Source organism: Megascapheus bottae, chromosome 9, assembly GCF_031878675.1.
Source record: "Megascapheus bottae isolate mThoBot1 chromosome 9, mThoBot2.hap1, whole genome shotgun sequence".
NCBI classification, from domain to species: domain Eukaryota; kingdom Metazoa; phylum Chordata; class Mammalia; order Rodentia; family Geomyidae; genus Megascapheus; species Megascapheus bottae.
Genome location: NC_143517.1, coordinates 29,837,558 through 29,853,919, shown reverse-complemented (window position 1 = coordinate 29,853,919; position 16,362 = coordinate 29,837,558). Strand labels below are relative to the sequence as shown.

Sequence of the window (16,362 nt, the reverse complement as noted above, 5' to 3'; positions counted from 1 at the left end):
CTTGTTCTGGGCTTTGTTCCTGAATTTTTTTGCTCAAGGCTAGTGCTGTACCATTTTGAGCCACACCACCACTTCTGTTTTTCTGGTATTTAATTGGAAAGAGTCTCATGGATATTCCTGCCAGATCCTCATAACTCAGTTTCCTGTGTAGATAGGATTACAGACAGGAGCTACTAGTGTCTGGCCCTAAAAATATATTTTAAGTTCAATATTAAAATATATAAATTAACAGAAGCAGCATTTAAAAATACTATAGGTTACTGCATACCAACATGGAAATCTCCAAAACACAGGGTGGGATAAAAATTTAGAAATATGATATTCCTAATCTTATGTAAGAAATATAAGATTCCTAATACAATAACTATGTATTTTGTTAATGTAGGTGCATGAACAGTGCAGGCTCCATGAGGATCTCTTCATTGTTGTGATAATCTGTTGAAGAGACTGTAAAGTCACTGTAAAAGCTGTCTTTTTACACTGGTTACTTCACAATTAGAAGCTATTCTATTGGGATTGAAACAAGACTGAAGCTATTTCAACTTGAGTTGTTTAAATATACTTACTATATATTAATGTATTTCTCATAAAATCATACAAGCTAGAGTGTTTCAAAATATCATAGAATAGAATGCAATAAAGCTTGATAGTACAGAAAATTTCAATTCTTTATAAAAATATTTTTAAATCCCCGGATGAAATTTAATTCTGTGCTTCCTATTCAAATGGTAACCCATGGATGTTTAATGATGACCATGGGATTTATAGCAGTTTAACTTAAAAAAACAAAACAAAACAAAACAAAACAGGGTTTACCTTTCCCCATGAGTTGGCAAAACTATTGGAGAAACCATTCATTCTACCAAAATTGTTTACCAGTCAATTTACCTAACACATTGATGGGGAGGAAATAGCTATTATACACATAAAATTATTGCAGAGGGTCCTTTTTAATTGGTAAAGTATCACAAAGGTCTGCATTCAAGTAATTCTCAAACTTGTACATTTCTCAAAACACAGAAAGTCTATCTTTATCCAACTACTGAAAGTCAGAAGCTGAGACAATGTTGTTACCTCTTGAGAATAGACAATTCCTATTGACTACAAAATAGCCAAAGCTAGACATTTCTTTGGTAATTCTGGGGCTGGGCAACCAGCATAGAAAGCTGAATAAGATTATTGTTAGCAAGCTTTGGGCATCCAGTCCAAGGGGAAAATCAGAATGTTTTATCCATTATATCTTGATTTTAACTGGGTCAATTTATAGCATACCATGTGATCAATAGATACATATAGACAGCAGGTAATGACCAATTGAGGGAAGTCAACATTTTCATCTCCTTAAACATTTAAATAGTCGTATTACCTTATACAAATTACACATATTTAATGGAGATATTGTAGTATTTCAGTTTACATATAATACACATTGATAAACTCAGGATTCCTAATTTAATATTTATATGTCCTTATGTATTTATATTTGGATCCTTAGAAATCCTGTCTTCTCTTTCTTACAAAATAGATGTAGCAAAAAAGATAAACTTGGGGGGTGCATAGTTGTGGGGTGTGTGGAAGATGAGAAGCTTTGACTTTATCAGTATATGTATTTTCAAATTATGATTAACTTGAAAGCATATATTTACTACAAATTCACATATATGTTTCTCATTCTCAAAATTGTTTCTTCATAGTCAGTGTTTTTCTGCAAAAATACCTTGGTCCTGATCTTCTGGAGGGCAAACATTGAACAGTAATTGTAAATAGCAAATGACTGTGTCAAAGCGAACAGAATGTTGCTTAAGGAGAATATGAAGCCAGTAACACAGGAGTCCACTGAGAAGAAAGATGCCTTCATAGATATGCTCTGTACTAGGAGAATGTATCATTGGCACGATAAGGAGAAAGAAGCACAAAGCTAACGATCCAAATACAAAGGGCAACCACACCTGAAAGAAAAAGGAAATTAAGAATAGAGATGACTTTGTTCACACAACTTTAGGACCACAAAACAACATTATAGATGCTCTACAATGGAAATGACAAACTATATATTTTCAAATATATTTAAAGTTCTATGGAAAATAAGTTCACATCAGACCAAGCAATTGTAAAACACTGGAAGTAAATATATTTAGTATGTGATATTTTAAATTATTCTCAACGTATTTTGTAATTAATTTGGTAAAGCTAATGCTTTATCTTCAGATATGGGAGAAAAGGATATATTACCAGAAATCATTCTAATATCAACCATTGAACCATTCCTGCTTTGGGGAATTAAGTACTTTATGAATGTTATAAATGTATTTGTTTGTATATTCTCCTATTCCTTCTCCCCCCCACCCCCCCACTCTGCTCATTCCTTCCTTCCTTCTTCCCTCTCTTCCTCTTTTCTCCTCCTCCTCCTTATTCCCAATCTGTGGGTTAACTCTGGGCTTGAGCACTGTCCTTGAGCCTTTCTGCTCAAGGATAGTGCTCTACCAGGTAAGCCACATCACCACTTTTGACATTGGGGAGTGTAGGGGGGGTGGGGATCATTTAGTTGAGATAATAGTTCTAGGGACTTTCCTGCCTGAAGTTGGCTTCCGATTGCCATTCTCAGATGTCAGCTTCTGAAGTAGATAGCATTACAGGTGTGAGCTACCAGTGCCTGGCTTTGACTTCTTTAAAGAAGTGTTTTTCCATTGATCCTAGGATAGTATCACCAAACACAAGAAACAACAGAAACATTTGATTCAGAAATACAAGGATTACAGTGTTAATAATTCATTCTTACCATTCTTGAATATGCACTGAATTGCCTGAAAGTCACTTACTAGGATAGATTTTTAGGACAGCAAGAGAAAGTTCTTTTTGAGGTAACTTACTCTGTCAATGTGTATAGCCTTTTCTATGTAATTTGTATGATGCTCAGATTTTTCTTTGCAAAATAGTGCCAGGTCTTTGTGAAAAATCTTTTACCCATTAAATGCATGCAAAACAAAATGGTCACATTTCACAGTATTTATGTACTTTCTTTGTTAATCTTCTTGAGGCTAATGCAACCCCATGTGGAAAGATAATTGGTCTTTACTTCTTGAAATAAGATATACCACAAACAGCAGTTTCTCACTTCATATTTGTTGAATAAACAGGTGACACAAATTTGATCTATTATCATTCTCCCTTGCAACATGAGGCATGTTAATGAGGAAGCCATGTTGGAAAAAGGGAAAATATTGTATAGACTTGTATTTCTTAAATTCTGATTGATGGACTTCTCTGCATAGTAATTAGTAAGAAAATTAATATCCATATATGTTACTATGGTCCAATGGAGACAGACTAAATCAGAATCCCTAATGTTGAGCTGGAAAGTTGAATTTTGATAAATGTGTCAAAGCACTTCTTTAGTCACTGCCATCAAATATGAAATTCCCTTTTCATGTTTCCTATTATTTCCATATGTTGTGGGCCTGATCATATTTATAAGATGGTAAAGAATGGAAAAATGACACTTGATATTCTCAGGATTAGTTGTAGAGACAAGTGGAGGAGAACACTCAGCTTGTACTCTGTTCATCACGCTTCTGCCTGGGGATGGGCTATCTTGTGGAATCTGATTGTATAGTTGAGTGTTATAGTAGTTGTCTATAATAAGCAATGCTCATTTGTTCCATACCCTGAAACGCTTAAGATATGTTTTATATATCGATGCTCTGGAAACCAAGCATATCTGTGCCATTCAATAGCTAGACAAAGAGGATTCTGTCTGCTTTAGTTAAATTTAAAGTCAATATATATAACATCTCAAGTTAAGACAATGCTTAACAACTTAAAAACACTGAAGTCTCTGTTAAAGATATACCTATGTGGAGTTTTCAGCTGCATACATGATTTTGGCCAGAGCTAGTTTTGTATTATTGCCCTGTTCTTGAATTAGTAGATGCCACAGACTTGAATCTTGAAGACTCAAATTAGGTATCTTTCAGTTTTCCTGTCTTGATTTGGTAGCAACCCACATAGCTTTAATCAGTTTCATTTTTTAGAAAGGAATAGAGATAAAATCTTAACATTCTTATTTTGATTTACCTTGTAAGGCCTATGGAGATCTGGTTCTTGGTATCTTAGTTTAAGTAAACCTATGATATTTAATGTACTTAACCACCAGGACATTAATCCCATGTATTTTACTAAATAGATAAAATTTGAAGATATGATAGCAATCGAAGACAAAATAATGATCTGTATGACAGCCACAACTGGGCATGAGTTTTCATTAAGCATAGAATAGATCAAAGGCAGTTGTCTTTCCTGGCTTGCAGAGTAGAGTATCCTTGATGTTGAAAGTATTGCACAACAAGTACTTCCATATGCTGAAACTGAAATCTCCAAAGAAACAGCCCATTGCATGGAAGGGATTACTCTGTCTATCCATGAGATAGCAACAGTATCTACAAAAATGAGAGAAAAAAATCTGAGTAACTTTTGGTCAGGTTTTTTTTTTTTTTTTTTTTTTTTTTTTTTTTGCCAGTCCTGAGGCTTGAACTCAGGGATTGAATGCCATTCTTGAGCTTTCTCAAGAACAGAGCCACAGCACCATTTCTGGCTTTTTCTATGTCATGTGGTACTGAGGAATCGAACCCAGATCTTCATGAATGGTAGGCAAGCACTTGACTTCTAGGCCAAATTCCTCGCCCCTTGGTCATTTTTGTTGTTGTTTCTGTAGTTTGTTTTTTGTTTTGATCAGTAGAATTCTTTGGGAATATTTTTTCCCCAGTTGTGAGTCTATGCTTTGAGAGATATTGCACAGTTATTGTTTTCATGACTGCTTCATTACCCCATGGATATGAAGATTCCTGGTCTAGTTTCAGAGGAAAGGACCCAAGAGAAGGTGGCTATCATATATGTGACAGGTCTCTCCAAATAAGAGACAGAATTGTCCCAGGGCTCTAGCAACTTCACTGTGCAAAATCATATGCACCTCAACTCATTTCTATCCAAGGTTGTTGTTTGGCAGGAATACTAGTAAATGTTCTGTATCTGACAGTTGGGTTTGAATAAAGGGCTCCTTCCAGATTTGCCAAACCTTCCATCTACTGCCCAGATGCTCAGTATGTTTTGCATAACTTTTCTTGCATTCTTGCTTTATTTTGAGTCAGGCTTTAAATATGGTCTCATGGCTCTCAATAGTTTCATCTGACTTATTTTCTGTTTTCTCTACTATGAGTATTTATTCTAATCTTCTCTCTGGGTTCCTTTCTTCCTTTTTGTTCACATCCTTCCTCATATTTTTCTTGCCTTTTCTCTTCAGATCTTTCTGTTTCACAATTTCTACTGTTAGAAATTAGACATTTGCATATGGTTATTGTATGGAGTGTTTAGACTACTATTTTCTTCAATTCTTTGTAAAGAACAAAAGTTGAAAAACTTGTGATTTAATTACTGTTGTTTCATGAAACTATATCACATTTATAGTATGGAGGTATGATGTTTTTCCCCAAGTTGCTATTCAGTCATACCTGAAGAAATGATTTCCTGAGGTGTCAAAACTGCTAGGAAGGATATATTAGTCAATAAATATATCACAGCTACAATAGACAGAGCAGAAATCACCGATCTGGGAATAGTCTTGGAAGGGTTTTTTACTTCTCCTAGAAAACACAAATGCATCAGAAATGGTATCATTATGGACTTATAAAAGCATTTTGTTGTTGTTGTTGGTTGTGGGGCTCAGACTCTGGGCCTGGGCGCTGTCCCTGAGCTCTTCAGCTCAAGCTACTACCCTATCCCTTCAGCCAAAGCACCACTTTTTTTTTTTAAAATTTTGTTGATTGTGGGGCTTGGTCTCTGGGCTTGGGTATTGCCCATGAGCTCTTCAGCTCAAGGCTACCACCCTACTACCCCTTTAGCCACAGAACCACTTCTGGTTTTCTAGTGGTTAATTGGAGATAAGAATCTCACAGTCTTTAGTGCCCTGGCTGGCTTTGAACCAAGATCCTCAGATCTCAGCCTCCTGAGTAGCTAGGATTACTGTTGTGAGCCACTGTGCATGACATAAAAGCATTTTTTAATAAAAGGGAATAGGGAGTAGTATTCTTAATTTTCATGTAGTTTCTAGAAAAAATTCTACTTGCACTTTCATGATTTGTACTAATTATCAAATTATGTGAACTTGGAAACTTTGCATGATGTATATCAAGAACCAGAATCATTTTTTAAGACCTAGTGCTCTTAGGCTATATCTATAAATTGTAGCTACTCATGAGGCTGAGATTTGATTATTGTGACTTGAAGTAAGTATGGCATATAAAACTTATGTCTTTGTCCCGAAGCTGTAGAGCAAAAGTTAGAGGTGAAAAAGCATAGTGAGATTCTGTCTGAATCAAGATTTACTATCAAAAGACCCAATTGTTGCTGTGCATGAATGGATAGAATTTATACCAGGACAATTCTTTATGTAATATGAGTAGCCTTTGCAGCCAGTATAACCTCTAATGTCAGTGAGTTGCCAAAAAATTCTGTTTATAGAGCAAAATCTAGATATATAAGGCCATATAATATAACACTAAATGAAAGGACCTCCAGGATATAGAAACAAAAGCCATATAATGAGTGATTGTTGTCCTTACTGTACATATTATCTCTCATCTCTTTTGCTGTCCCTTGGTTATCTCATATTGTTACAGTATTTTACCTTGTTATCTGATATATTGTATATATGCATATTTGGTTATTTGAAATAGGATAGGGAAGGGGGGAAAACAAGATGAGGGGTGGGGATGGGGGAATGGAAATGGGGACCAAGACATGAGAAAGGGTATCAAAGTATGTGAAGTAATGCACCTTCTATCTAGTGAATATAATGTAACCCTTCTATCAATTACAATAAAAATATATGAAAAAAATTCTTACTGTTTCTTTAGAGACATGGCTATCTCTTCAACACTGAAATCTAGTCATCAGTCATGCATTTTGTTTATACAAGACAAATTTTCTTATGGTAAAATCCCCCAAAATCTGCATTCTGTAGCCATAAACATTGTTGTAGCCTTGTGAGGGAAGTTGCTATAGCACTGGTTATGAGAGCCATTCCGTTCAACACAATAGTAGAACAGCACAACTGCACACATGTGTTTCCCTTCATACCTACACAAACAACTGCTTAAATGTGACCAATACATAGCTAGTACTGACCACAAAATGTAACTACTGATCCAATGAGATGAAGATGATTGTACAGGAAAAGCAATTGAAATCTTCGGTATCAGTGGGTTACTAACTTGCTCATTCTCCTTATAAGAAAAGCTTTTATAAAGTAAGTCATCTTGTCAGTGGAGAATTTTGCTTCAAAACTTTTTTCCAGTGAGAAGAATGAAATTTATTTCTCCCCCATGCCCTGAGTAGAAGTACAAGAGTCAGGTCATGAGAACAGTCAGATATTGGGGAATTAAAAAGGAAATATTGCACAGAGATATGCAGGCAGGGGAATGATTCATAGTATAATTAATTTAAAATACACGAACAAAACCTGTTAGAGAAAAATATATACAAATATTTCTTTGCCATGATCATTAGTGTAGTTTTAAGAGACAAGGATGCAACTGAAAAAATTAATAGTTCAAAATCAGGAGATAGGATGTATCATCTGATCTATAAAGCACAAAGGAAGTAACGAAATATAATATATTCTCAACAGATTTAACAAATTATTTTCTATCTGTAAGTTGTGTAACTGTAGACACTACATCAGCTTGGTGTTTCAACAGAAATGCAAAGCCATCAACTTAAAGGTGACAGGTTTCTTACTTCACTTTTGTGAATTTAACTTAGGATTAGCCCTGTTGCTTGTGGCCTGTATTGGCATCATGTGTCATGGCAAGTGAGTGGTAGAGGAAGCCTGTTTACCACCTTGTAGCTAGGAAACCAAGAGAGCTAGGAAGTTGACCAGAGTCCTGTAATCTCCCTGGGTCTTTACTCCCAGTAACCTAACACCTCACTAGTCTACACTTCATGCACCAGGTACAGGGGACTGCTGGTTCCAACCAGTCGACTCTGGGTCAATGGATAAATGCCCTTGCACTGATATCTCATTTTTAATAATTTAATATTAAATAAGTAATAAACTATTACCATCATGGCGAGAGAAAAGAATTACCCAAACAGCTTTGAATACAAATTGAAAGTGTCTCCCTAACTTCTGCTTTGATAGGCACAGATTGACTTTGGTCTAGCTCAAAGGGATTAAGGGCACATTCTAGGAGATATTCCAAGAAATCACAAAGTACAGAGTTAGGCAGTTTGGATAACAGATCTAGGGTCTAGGATGTCTACCTCTATTTCTATCAGTCATTTTTCTATCTCCAGTACCTATTTTTTTAACTCACATTTATTTCTATTGTATAAGTTGGTGACAAAAAAACTAACAGGTCACTTGCAAGAAAGTAAACAATCATTATTTAGGAAATTTTCATATTGGGTTAAAATAAATTACATTCATTGCAAGAAAATGTTAACATTACATTATTCTTTAAAAGAGACAGTGGAGGGCCAGGAGTTTGGCCTAGTGGTGGAGTGCTTGCCTAGCGTGCACGAAGACCTAGGTTTGATTCCTCGGTACTACATACTTATAAAAAAGCCGGAAGTGGTGCTGAGGCTCAAGTGGTAGAGCTCTAGCCTTGAGAAAGTCCAAGGACAGTTCTGAGGCCCTGATTCAAGCCCAGGACTGGAAAAAAAAAGACAATGGAAAGACTTAGAGAATCATCTCATTGGTTAATTTGACTGATGTGCATGCACATTTGAAATATTTAATTAATGGAGACCATGAAGACTTCAAGAAATCATTTTTAAATCTTTATTATATCTAAAATTTTAAATCTGGTATGTGTGGGTGTGTTATATCTGGTGGAACAAATTCAATTATTTAATTAATAGTCTGACAATACTAATAGTTACTAAAGTTGTACAGTGCCAGCCTTGAGTGGAAAATCCAAGTGAGAGTACAATGTTCTGCATTCAAACCCCAGTACCAGCACAACAAATAAGTTTGACAATTAGATTGTTTGAAATTTTACATAAATTTTGAAAATTTCCTTTTATATTTTCCTTCTTATTATCTTACAATAGTTATGACATATATTGAATTATATATCAATCATTTCTTTGCCAGTCCTAGAGTTTGAACTAAGGGCCTCAGCACTGTGTTTGGGCTTTTTCAAGGTTAGAGCTCTGCTCTACCACTTGAGCCATAGCACCACTTCTGGCTTTTTCTATGTTTGTGGTACTGAGAAATGGAACTCAAGGCTCCAACCATGCTAGGCAAGCACTCTACCATTAGGCCCTGCTCCCAGATGCTATATTAATCATTTTATAAATTGCAGAGTACTGTAGAACTATTGCCAGATATCCTTGGTATTATGCTATCAGAGGAGGAAGTAGAAATTTCAATGGTAGAAATGTCATAATCATTAAACTATTCTCTGTCCTCCTGAAAAATATAACCAACCTTCTCTACTCCATAAAGAGAATGGAAGCATTTAAGAGACAGTGATGAGAGCTAAGCCTTCGGCTGATTCCCCCAAAGCCACAGTGACTTCTTGTCACCGAGGCAGTGCATGCATGCTGGGGTTACCATTACCTTTTCTATAAGTTGTACCAGAACATCCTGAGTTCTTTTAATTTGTACCATTCCTTCAAATAAAGAAATTTGGTACCTAAAAAATGCTAAAAACAACTGCATGCCAATATAGAAACATCTAAGACACATGATAAAAGTGAAATTAAGAGGAACAAAATTTTCCTAATCACAAGAGTGTATATACAAATGAAAACAAATTAATTTTGTCATGTAAGTGTACATAATGAAGCCCTCATTATGGCTACTTCTAGTTTCAAAGAGATATTAGTATTGTAGCAAAAATGATGCGAGTCTTCAATATGAGATAAATTGAGCCTGTGAATATATTTCTCATGTGCCTAATATTTAAATAAATCCCTCAGATATTGTAGAGATGGATGTTATTGTCTCAAGCAGGTCTATAATCCTAGATACACAGAAGTCTGAAATCTGAGAATCACAGTCCAGGCAGGAAAGTCTTATCTCCAGTTCACACCTGGAAAGTTGTTAGTGGATATGTGGATCAAGTAGTTGGTTGCCAACCTTGGTATAGTTACCAGACCTTGAGTTCAAGCTCCAGCTCTGGTATGATCTCCCCCCACTCCCACCCAATATACACCCTAAAATAATGCTTGATAGTATAGATAATCTTAATACTTTTGGAAACTATTTCAAATCTCAAGGTTTGATATAAGAGAAATGATCTGAAGAAGTTAATTCTACATTTTCATTTTAACTATTATAATGAAAATTTAATGATGGCCATAGGGCTCAAAACAGTTTAGTTCATTAATTATATTTAATTGATTAATATACATACATACCCACAAACTTAAATACATACAAATCAGGGTTATCTTTCCTCATAACTTGTGGAGGATCTTTCATACATTTGCCAAAGTTGTTTACAAGTGGATTTACCTGCTAAGTTGGTCAGGACTGTATACCCATAATATGCATAAAATCCTTGGAGGAAGGCTTCTATAATGTGTGAGACATCAGGAAGTTCTGCATCCAGGGCATTTTCAAACTTGGCCACATTCTCCTTCTTTCCCGTCACCAACAGCACAATCCCAGTTAGGGAAATGAAGGAAAGAAAAGCCATCTTCATCAAACTACTGACAGACTGAAACCAAGACAATGTTGTCATCCCTCGGGCATTGAGAATTCCTAGAGACCACAAGATAGCCAAAGCTAGACATTTCTTTGGTAGCTCAGGGGCTGAGCACCCAACATAGAATGGCTGAATGAGATAGCTGGATGATATTAAGCATTGAGCAGCCAGTCCCAGGGGATATGCAAAAAGTCTGATCCAAAGACTGAGGAAGGCAACACAAGGTCCAAAAGATCTTTTGAGGAAGTAATAGGATGCTGCGCTTACAGGAAAGGTGGTTGCAATCTCTGCTACACAGAGAGCATACATCATGATCAGTATGGCACTCGCTGCCCAAATACCCAATGAGAGTGGTATGTTCATTGAGCAGAATTTCAATATCCCTTTAGGAGACACTAAAATTCCTGATCCTATCATTGAACTAAGTAAGAAGACATTTCCATAGAAGAAACCTATTGCCCTTGATAACTGCATTTCTTTTGCAGATTCTTCTTTATCAAATGCTGAAAAATATCTTCGAAATTTCACTTTGGATCCTAAATTATTTCACTTTCCCTAAGCCTCTAGGAGAGTAGTCCCCAAAAAGATTATCTTGAGTCAGTCATGTCATATTTATATTATATTCTGCAGCCTAACTTGGAATTTAAATGTTTAACTTAGGAATTCTGTCCTTTTCTTAGAGCACAGTTAAAGTGGTTTGCCTGGTAGTTGAATTTTAAAAGCCATTTGTGCCCCTTAACAATGGTAAGCTAAGTAGAAAAATAACTTTCAGAAGTTCTGGATAGAGATTTCTTTAGAGCTGTAACAGTGCTACCTGGACAAAGTCTGTATGTTTTGTTTTTTCAAAACCACTTCTTAGAAGAATTGAATTGTGGGAAAGAAAATATGTATCTGCAACAAAGTTTTCTTCCCTTCCACAAATGGCTATTTGAGGGGATTTATTTGAACAGATACAAAATGAGATTAAGATGATAATACATTGCTAGACTACCTTGATTGTCATTCAGGGTATAGACAAGAAACCTGGCAGAAATACGTAATAAACATAAGCCTTCTTGGGTAGTTCTACCAATTTTTTATGCAGACAGAATATTTATCTTGAAGGTAAACACTGTATTTGGTGGTGCAAAGACAAAAGAAATAGTTTCTGAGTCAAAATCTTTAAGTATTTTCTTTAGCTCTATTGTGGCAGTTTTGAAGCTTGGGGCCTTACATCACAGTATTTGAACAATTTTGAATTTTGTACAAAGTAATTGAACAAAGTGTTATTTTCATCTTCTACATGTGGACATAAAGTATTCCAGTACCATGTGTAGAAGATGTAGACTTTTTTCCAACTTCTTTTTGGTACTTTGTTGGTGACCCATATGTTTGTAGAAATGTGGGTTCATATTATTATTGTATCTGACTTTGTTACCTGATATATTGTATATACATTTATTTGTTTATTTGAAATAGGTAAGGGAAGGGGAAAAATAAGATGATTGGGAGGGGGTGTGGGGCAGGAAATGGGGACAAAAACATGAGAGGGGTTATCAATGTGTGAGAAGTAATGTACCTACTACCTGACAAATGTAATTGTAACCCCTCTATACATGATCCTGACAATAAAATTAAAAACCTGGCTTCCCAGTCCAGGGATCTAGCCAAGATAGTCACTAAGACTGCAAAAAAAGTGTGTGGTTCCTCTATTCTATTCATTAGTTGATATGTTTGCTTTCATTACTAGTACCATGCTGCTTTTATTTTGATGGCTTTAATTTTGTTTTTTTTTTTGCCAGTCCTGGGCTTGAGCTCAGGGCCTGAGCCCTGTCCTTAGACTTTCTCAAGGCTAGAGCTCTACCACTTGAGCCTCAGCACCACTTCCAGCTTTTTTCTATGTATGTGGAATTGAACCTGGGATTTCGTGCATGCTAGGCAATCACTCTACCAGTAGGCCAAACTCCTGACCCCGGCTTTAAATTTTTTTATTGTCAGGGTAATGTATAGAGGGATTACGGTTATATTCATCAGGTATTGGATGCATTACTTCTTTTTTTTGGCATACAATCATCTGAATATTTACTTCTTGAACATTGATACCCTTTCTCCTGTTTTTGTCCCTCTTTCCATCCCCTACCTTCTCCCAATCATCTTGTTTTCCCTCTTCCATTCGTTATTTCAAACAAACAAACAAATATATATATATACATATATATATATAATACACCAGGTAATGTTGAATACAGTAACCACATGAGATCAACCATAAGGGGGAAAAACGAGAAAAGAAATAACTGCACATAGTACATTGAGAACAACAATCACAAAGATAAACCTTTTGTTTCTGTATCTTAGAATTAGCCTATATGACCATATGTACATAGCTTTTGAGCTATTATGATCCTCTGCTAAGAGTTTCATGGCTTTATTTTAACACATTTTAGTTCATTTAGTACATTTTTCGTAGCATTTTAGTACATATTGAAGTCAGATATAGTCTTTTTAGCACTGAACTTTTCACCCTTGGATGCTTTACACATTCAGGATTTTCACAGGTTTTAGTATTTTTCCTAGGTCTGTGTAGTCAGATATTTTTTGTGGTAATCATTTTAAATGTCTTCACTGGTAATGTGTCTTTTAAAAGAATATTCTAAGCCAGGAGTGATGGCTCACACCTGTAATCCTAACTACTCAGGAAGCTGAGATCTGAGGATCATGGTTTAAAGCCAGCCCAGGCACTAAAGTCTGCGAGACTCTTATCTCCAGTTAACCACAAGAAAACCAGAAGTGATGCTGTGGCTCAAGGGGTAGGGCAGTAGCCTTGAGCTGAAGAGCTCGGGGACAGTGCCCAGGCCCAGAGTTCAAGTACCACAACTGACAAAAAAAATAGAATATTCTAGATTTCTTGGGCATGGAAAGGTTTTCCACCTAACATTTTCTGTGTTTTGCAATATTTATTGTGGAAGTTTTAAAGCTCTTTGGTTTGGTTTGATACTGTGTACTTTTTTATTTATTTTTTTTAATCCATGAGGCATGAGATAGTTTGCCTGATTTTTAAACAGGTGAGATTTTGTGGAGTGTATGTGTGTGTGTGTGTGTGTGTAGAATTGGTCTACATTTTGTGTGTTGCTTTGGTATCCTGCTTTGTTACTGAAGTATATTATCTATACTAAGAATCTCTTGTTTTCTTAAGGGTTTGCAAAATATGAATTTACATAAGTTTTAAGACTGGTTAATTGATACCCATCCTTTCCAACATCATATTCATTTTATTTCTAGTTTCAGAAGAAAAGATTCAAGAGAAGGTAAACTAGCTGCGGTGCTATGACATACCTGAAAGGTGTCTCCAAACAAGGGTCAGAATTGTCCCAGGGTCTAAGCCTTCACTAAAAACTTGCACCTCAACTCTACTCCATCTGGAGTTACTATGTCAGAGATACTAGCAAACCTTCTGTTATCTGATGGTCACCTTTGGCTAACGGGCTCCTTCCAGATTTAGACAGTAGTATAGATGTTCAGGATATTTTGCATGACCTTTCCTGCATTCTTGCTTTATTTTGAGTCAGCATTGAATTGTGGTTCCATGGCTCTCAATAGTCTCTTCTGGCTTCTTTTTTGTTTTCTCTACCACTAGCATTTGTCCTTATCACATCCCTTTGTTCCTTTCCTCCTTTTGTCCACATCCTTCCCCCTTCTCTAAGCTACTGATCATACACTTACTAGAATTCTTCTAACCCGGTAAGTGAAAAAGTTCACCATGCACAGCACTTTCTATCTGGCGAGTACAGTGTAACCCTTCTATTAATTACAATACAAATATTTTTAAAAAGTTCACCATGCACAGCAGTTAAGGTTCTCAAAAAGATCATGTTCATCTTATAATGCAAGAAGGGAACATGCTCAGCATGGTCCATCATGGTCAAAGATTCAACCCATTTATCCAAAAGATTACTTATCAGAATACACAGTGAAACTACTTTGCACAATCATGTTGATTGCTGCACTATTCATCATAGCTAACGAATGGAAACATCCCAGATAACCTTTAATGAATGAATAGATCAAGAAAATGTGATACACACACACACACACACACACACACACACACGCACACCCCACACTAGAGTTTTACTCATCCTTTAGGAAGAATTTCATCATTTGCAAAGAAATGGATGGTCCAGAAAAAACTATGTTAAGTAAAGTAAGAAGGGTTTAGGATAAAGTCAGGTAAAGGATGCATGTTTTCTTTAAAAAATCATATGTGTTGGGGCAGGAGTTTGGCCTAGTGATAGAGTACTTGCCTAACGTGCATGAAGTCCTGGATTCCACATACACAGAAAAAGCTGGAAGCAGTGCTGTGGCTCAAGTGGTAGAGAAAGCTCAACGATAGTGTCCAGGCCATAAGTTCAAGCCCCAGCCCTGGCAAAAAATAAAAAATAAAAAATCATATGTGGAAGCCAGAACTAATTTATAAATGTACTAGTAAGCAGACATGGGGTTGATGCCAGTGTACACAGATGTGTGTTCCATGAATTATGGTATTTACAAGAGAGAATGCAGATGGTATAATTCCTTGGAAAAATAAACTCGCAGTCTAAACAAAAGGAATACCAGGAGACTTGGACATTAATAAGACTAGATTCTATTAAGAGATTACTGTAATGGGGGAAGGAGTTAGTGTGATGAAGAGGAGCTGAGAGCCTTAGGCAGGACTGTCTTGGAGAGTCTCAGAATGAGTCCCAGGACTGAGATGACAGAACTTTTCTAAAGAGAGACTGTGAGGTAGGTGGCATGGAAAGAGGAAGAAGACAGCTAAAAACATTCTGAAAACAATGAAAACCGAACAAAATATTTCAGTAACACAAAACGGAGGCAGAAAATCTTTGAATTAGGCACATGAATTCAGTGGCAAGGAGTAAGATCTGGTTAAAGTAAACTTTGGGATCTTGATGCCTCAGCCAAGTCAGCTGAAACTCTCCTCACAAAAAGAAAAAATTCAGTTTGTTCCTAATATCAGTCCACTACTGTATAAATTCTCATGATTAACAAATAACTATTTGAGAAAATGTTCTTAATATGTGATGTATATTCACAAATGAATGTTATTTTGGTTACTTTTCCATTTTACTGTTTTCCAGGTAAGCAAAATCTGTTCAAAGATTAATGATTAGTTTTCTCTATTAAAATGTACAGGATGGAGTTTAAGAGTTGGATTACTAAGTAGGTGAACTGACCAAAGTTGAAAAGTTTAGTTTGAAGCTCAGCTTATGTTTCAGCTGCCATGCTCTAGATAACAAAGTAGGAGTTTCAAATAATAACTTGTATAAAGTTGGTTTCTGGATAAAAGGAACTCCTAACACAGCAAACCTGTGGTGTAGCCTATTTTGTGATTAGGTAATAACTGTAAGCATAACAAGAATCCTAAATTCCCCCACCCCAGAATATCACCATGTTCTCATGTTTATAATAACTAGCTTAATGTCAATCCTTGTGCAGAATTCACAGAATTTGTGTTTTGGAGCTTTTATGTTAGATTTTTCTAAAATAAAATATAGAATGACCCTTTAAATAACTAGTCAATTTTTATAATAAACCAGAGTGTCCTCCTTCATGGCTTCACCCAGAGTGTAACGTGCCAGCGTTCCTCTATTCCATGTCTTACACTCCT

The 16,362-nt window shown here is 36.0% G+C and overlaps 1 protein-coding gene across 1 annotated transcript; it reads right to left on the bottom strand.

The window, feature by feature from the left end:
- Positions 1-793: 793 nt before the first annotated feature.
- LOC150058949 (solute carrier family 7 member 12-like) lies at positions 794-11,281 on the bottom strand. The gene is made up of 4 exons (XM_090339010.1): positions 10,520-11,281; positions 5,505-5,636; positions 4,075-4,436; positions 794-1,949 (listed from the first exon to the last, which is right to left on the bottom strand). The coding sequence occupies exons 1-4, from the start codon at positions 11,184-11,186 to the stop codon at positions 1,695-1,697; spliced, it is 1,416 nt and encodes a 471-aa protein (XP_090195136.1). The 5' UTR covers positions 11,187-11,281; the 3' UTR covers positions 794-1,694.
- Positions 11,282-16,362: the final 5,081 nt, after the last annotated feature.

Excerpts from the sequence above, each read along its gene's own strand:
- LOC150058949 (XM_090339010.1), bottom strand. The coding sequence starts at position 11,186 with ATGCAGTTATCAAGGGCAATAGGTTTCTTCTATGGAAATGTCTTCTTA. Across the intron at positions 5,637-10,519 it reads AGTCCTGACCAACTTAGCAG|GAGAAGTAAAAAACCCTTCC; the intron begins GTAAATCCACTT and ends TGTGTTTTCTAG. Across the intron at positions 4,437-5,504 it reads TCAGGAAATCATTTCTTCAG|ATACTGTTGCTATCTCATGG; the intron begins GTATGACTGAAT and ends TCATTTTTGTAG.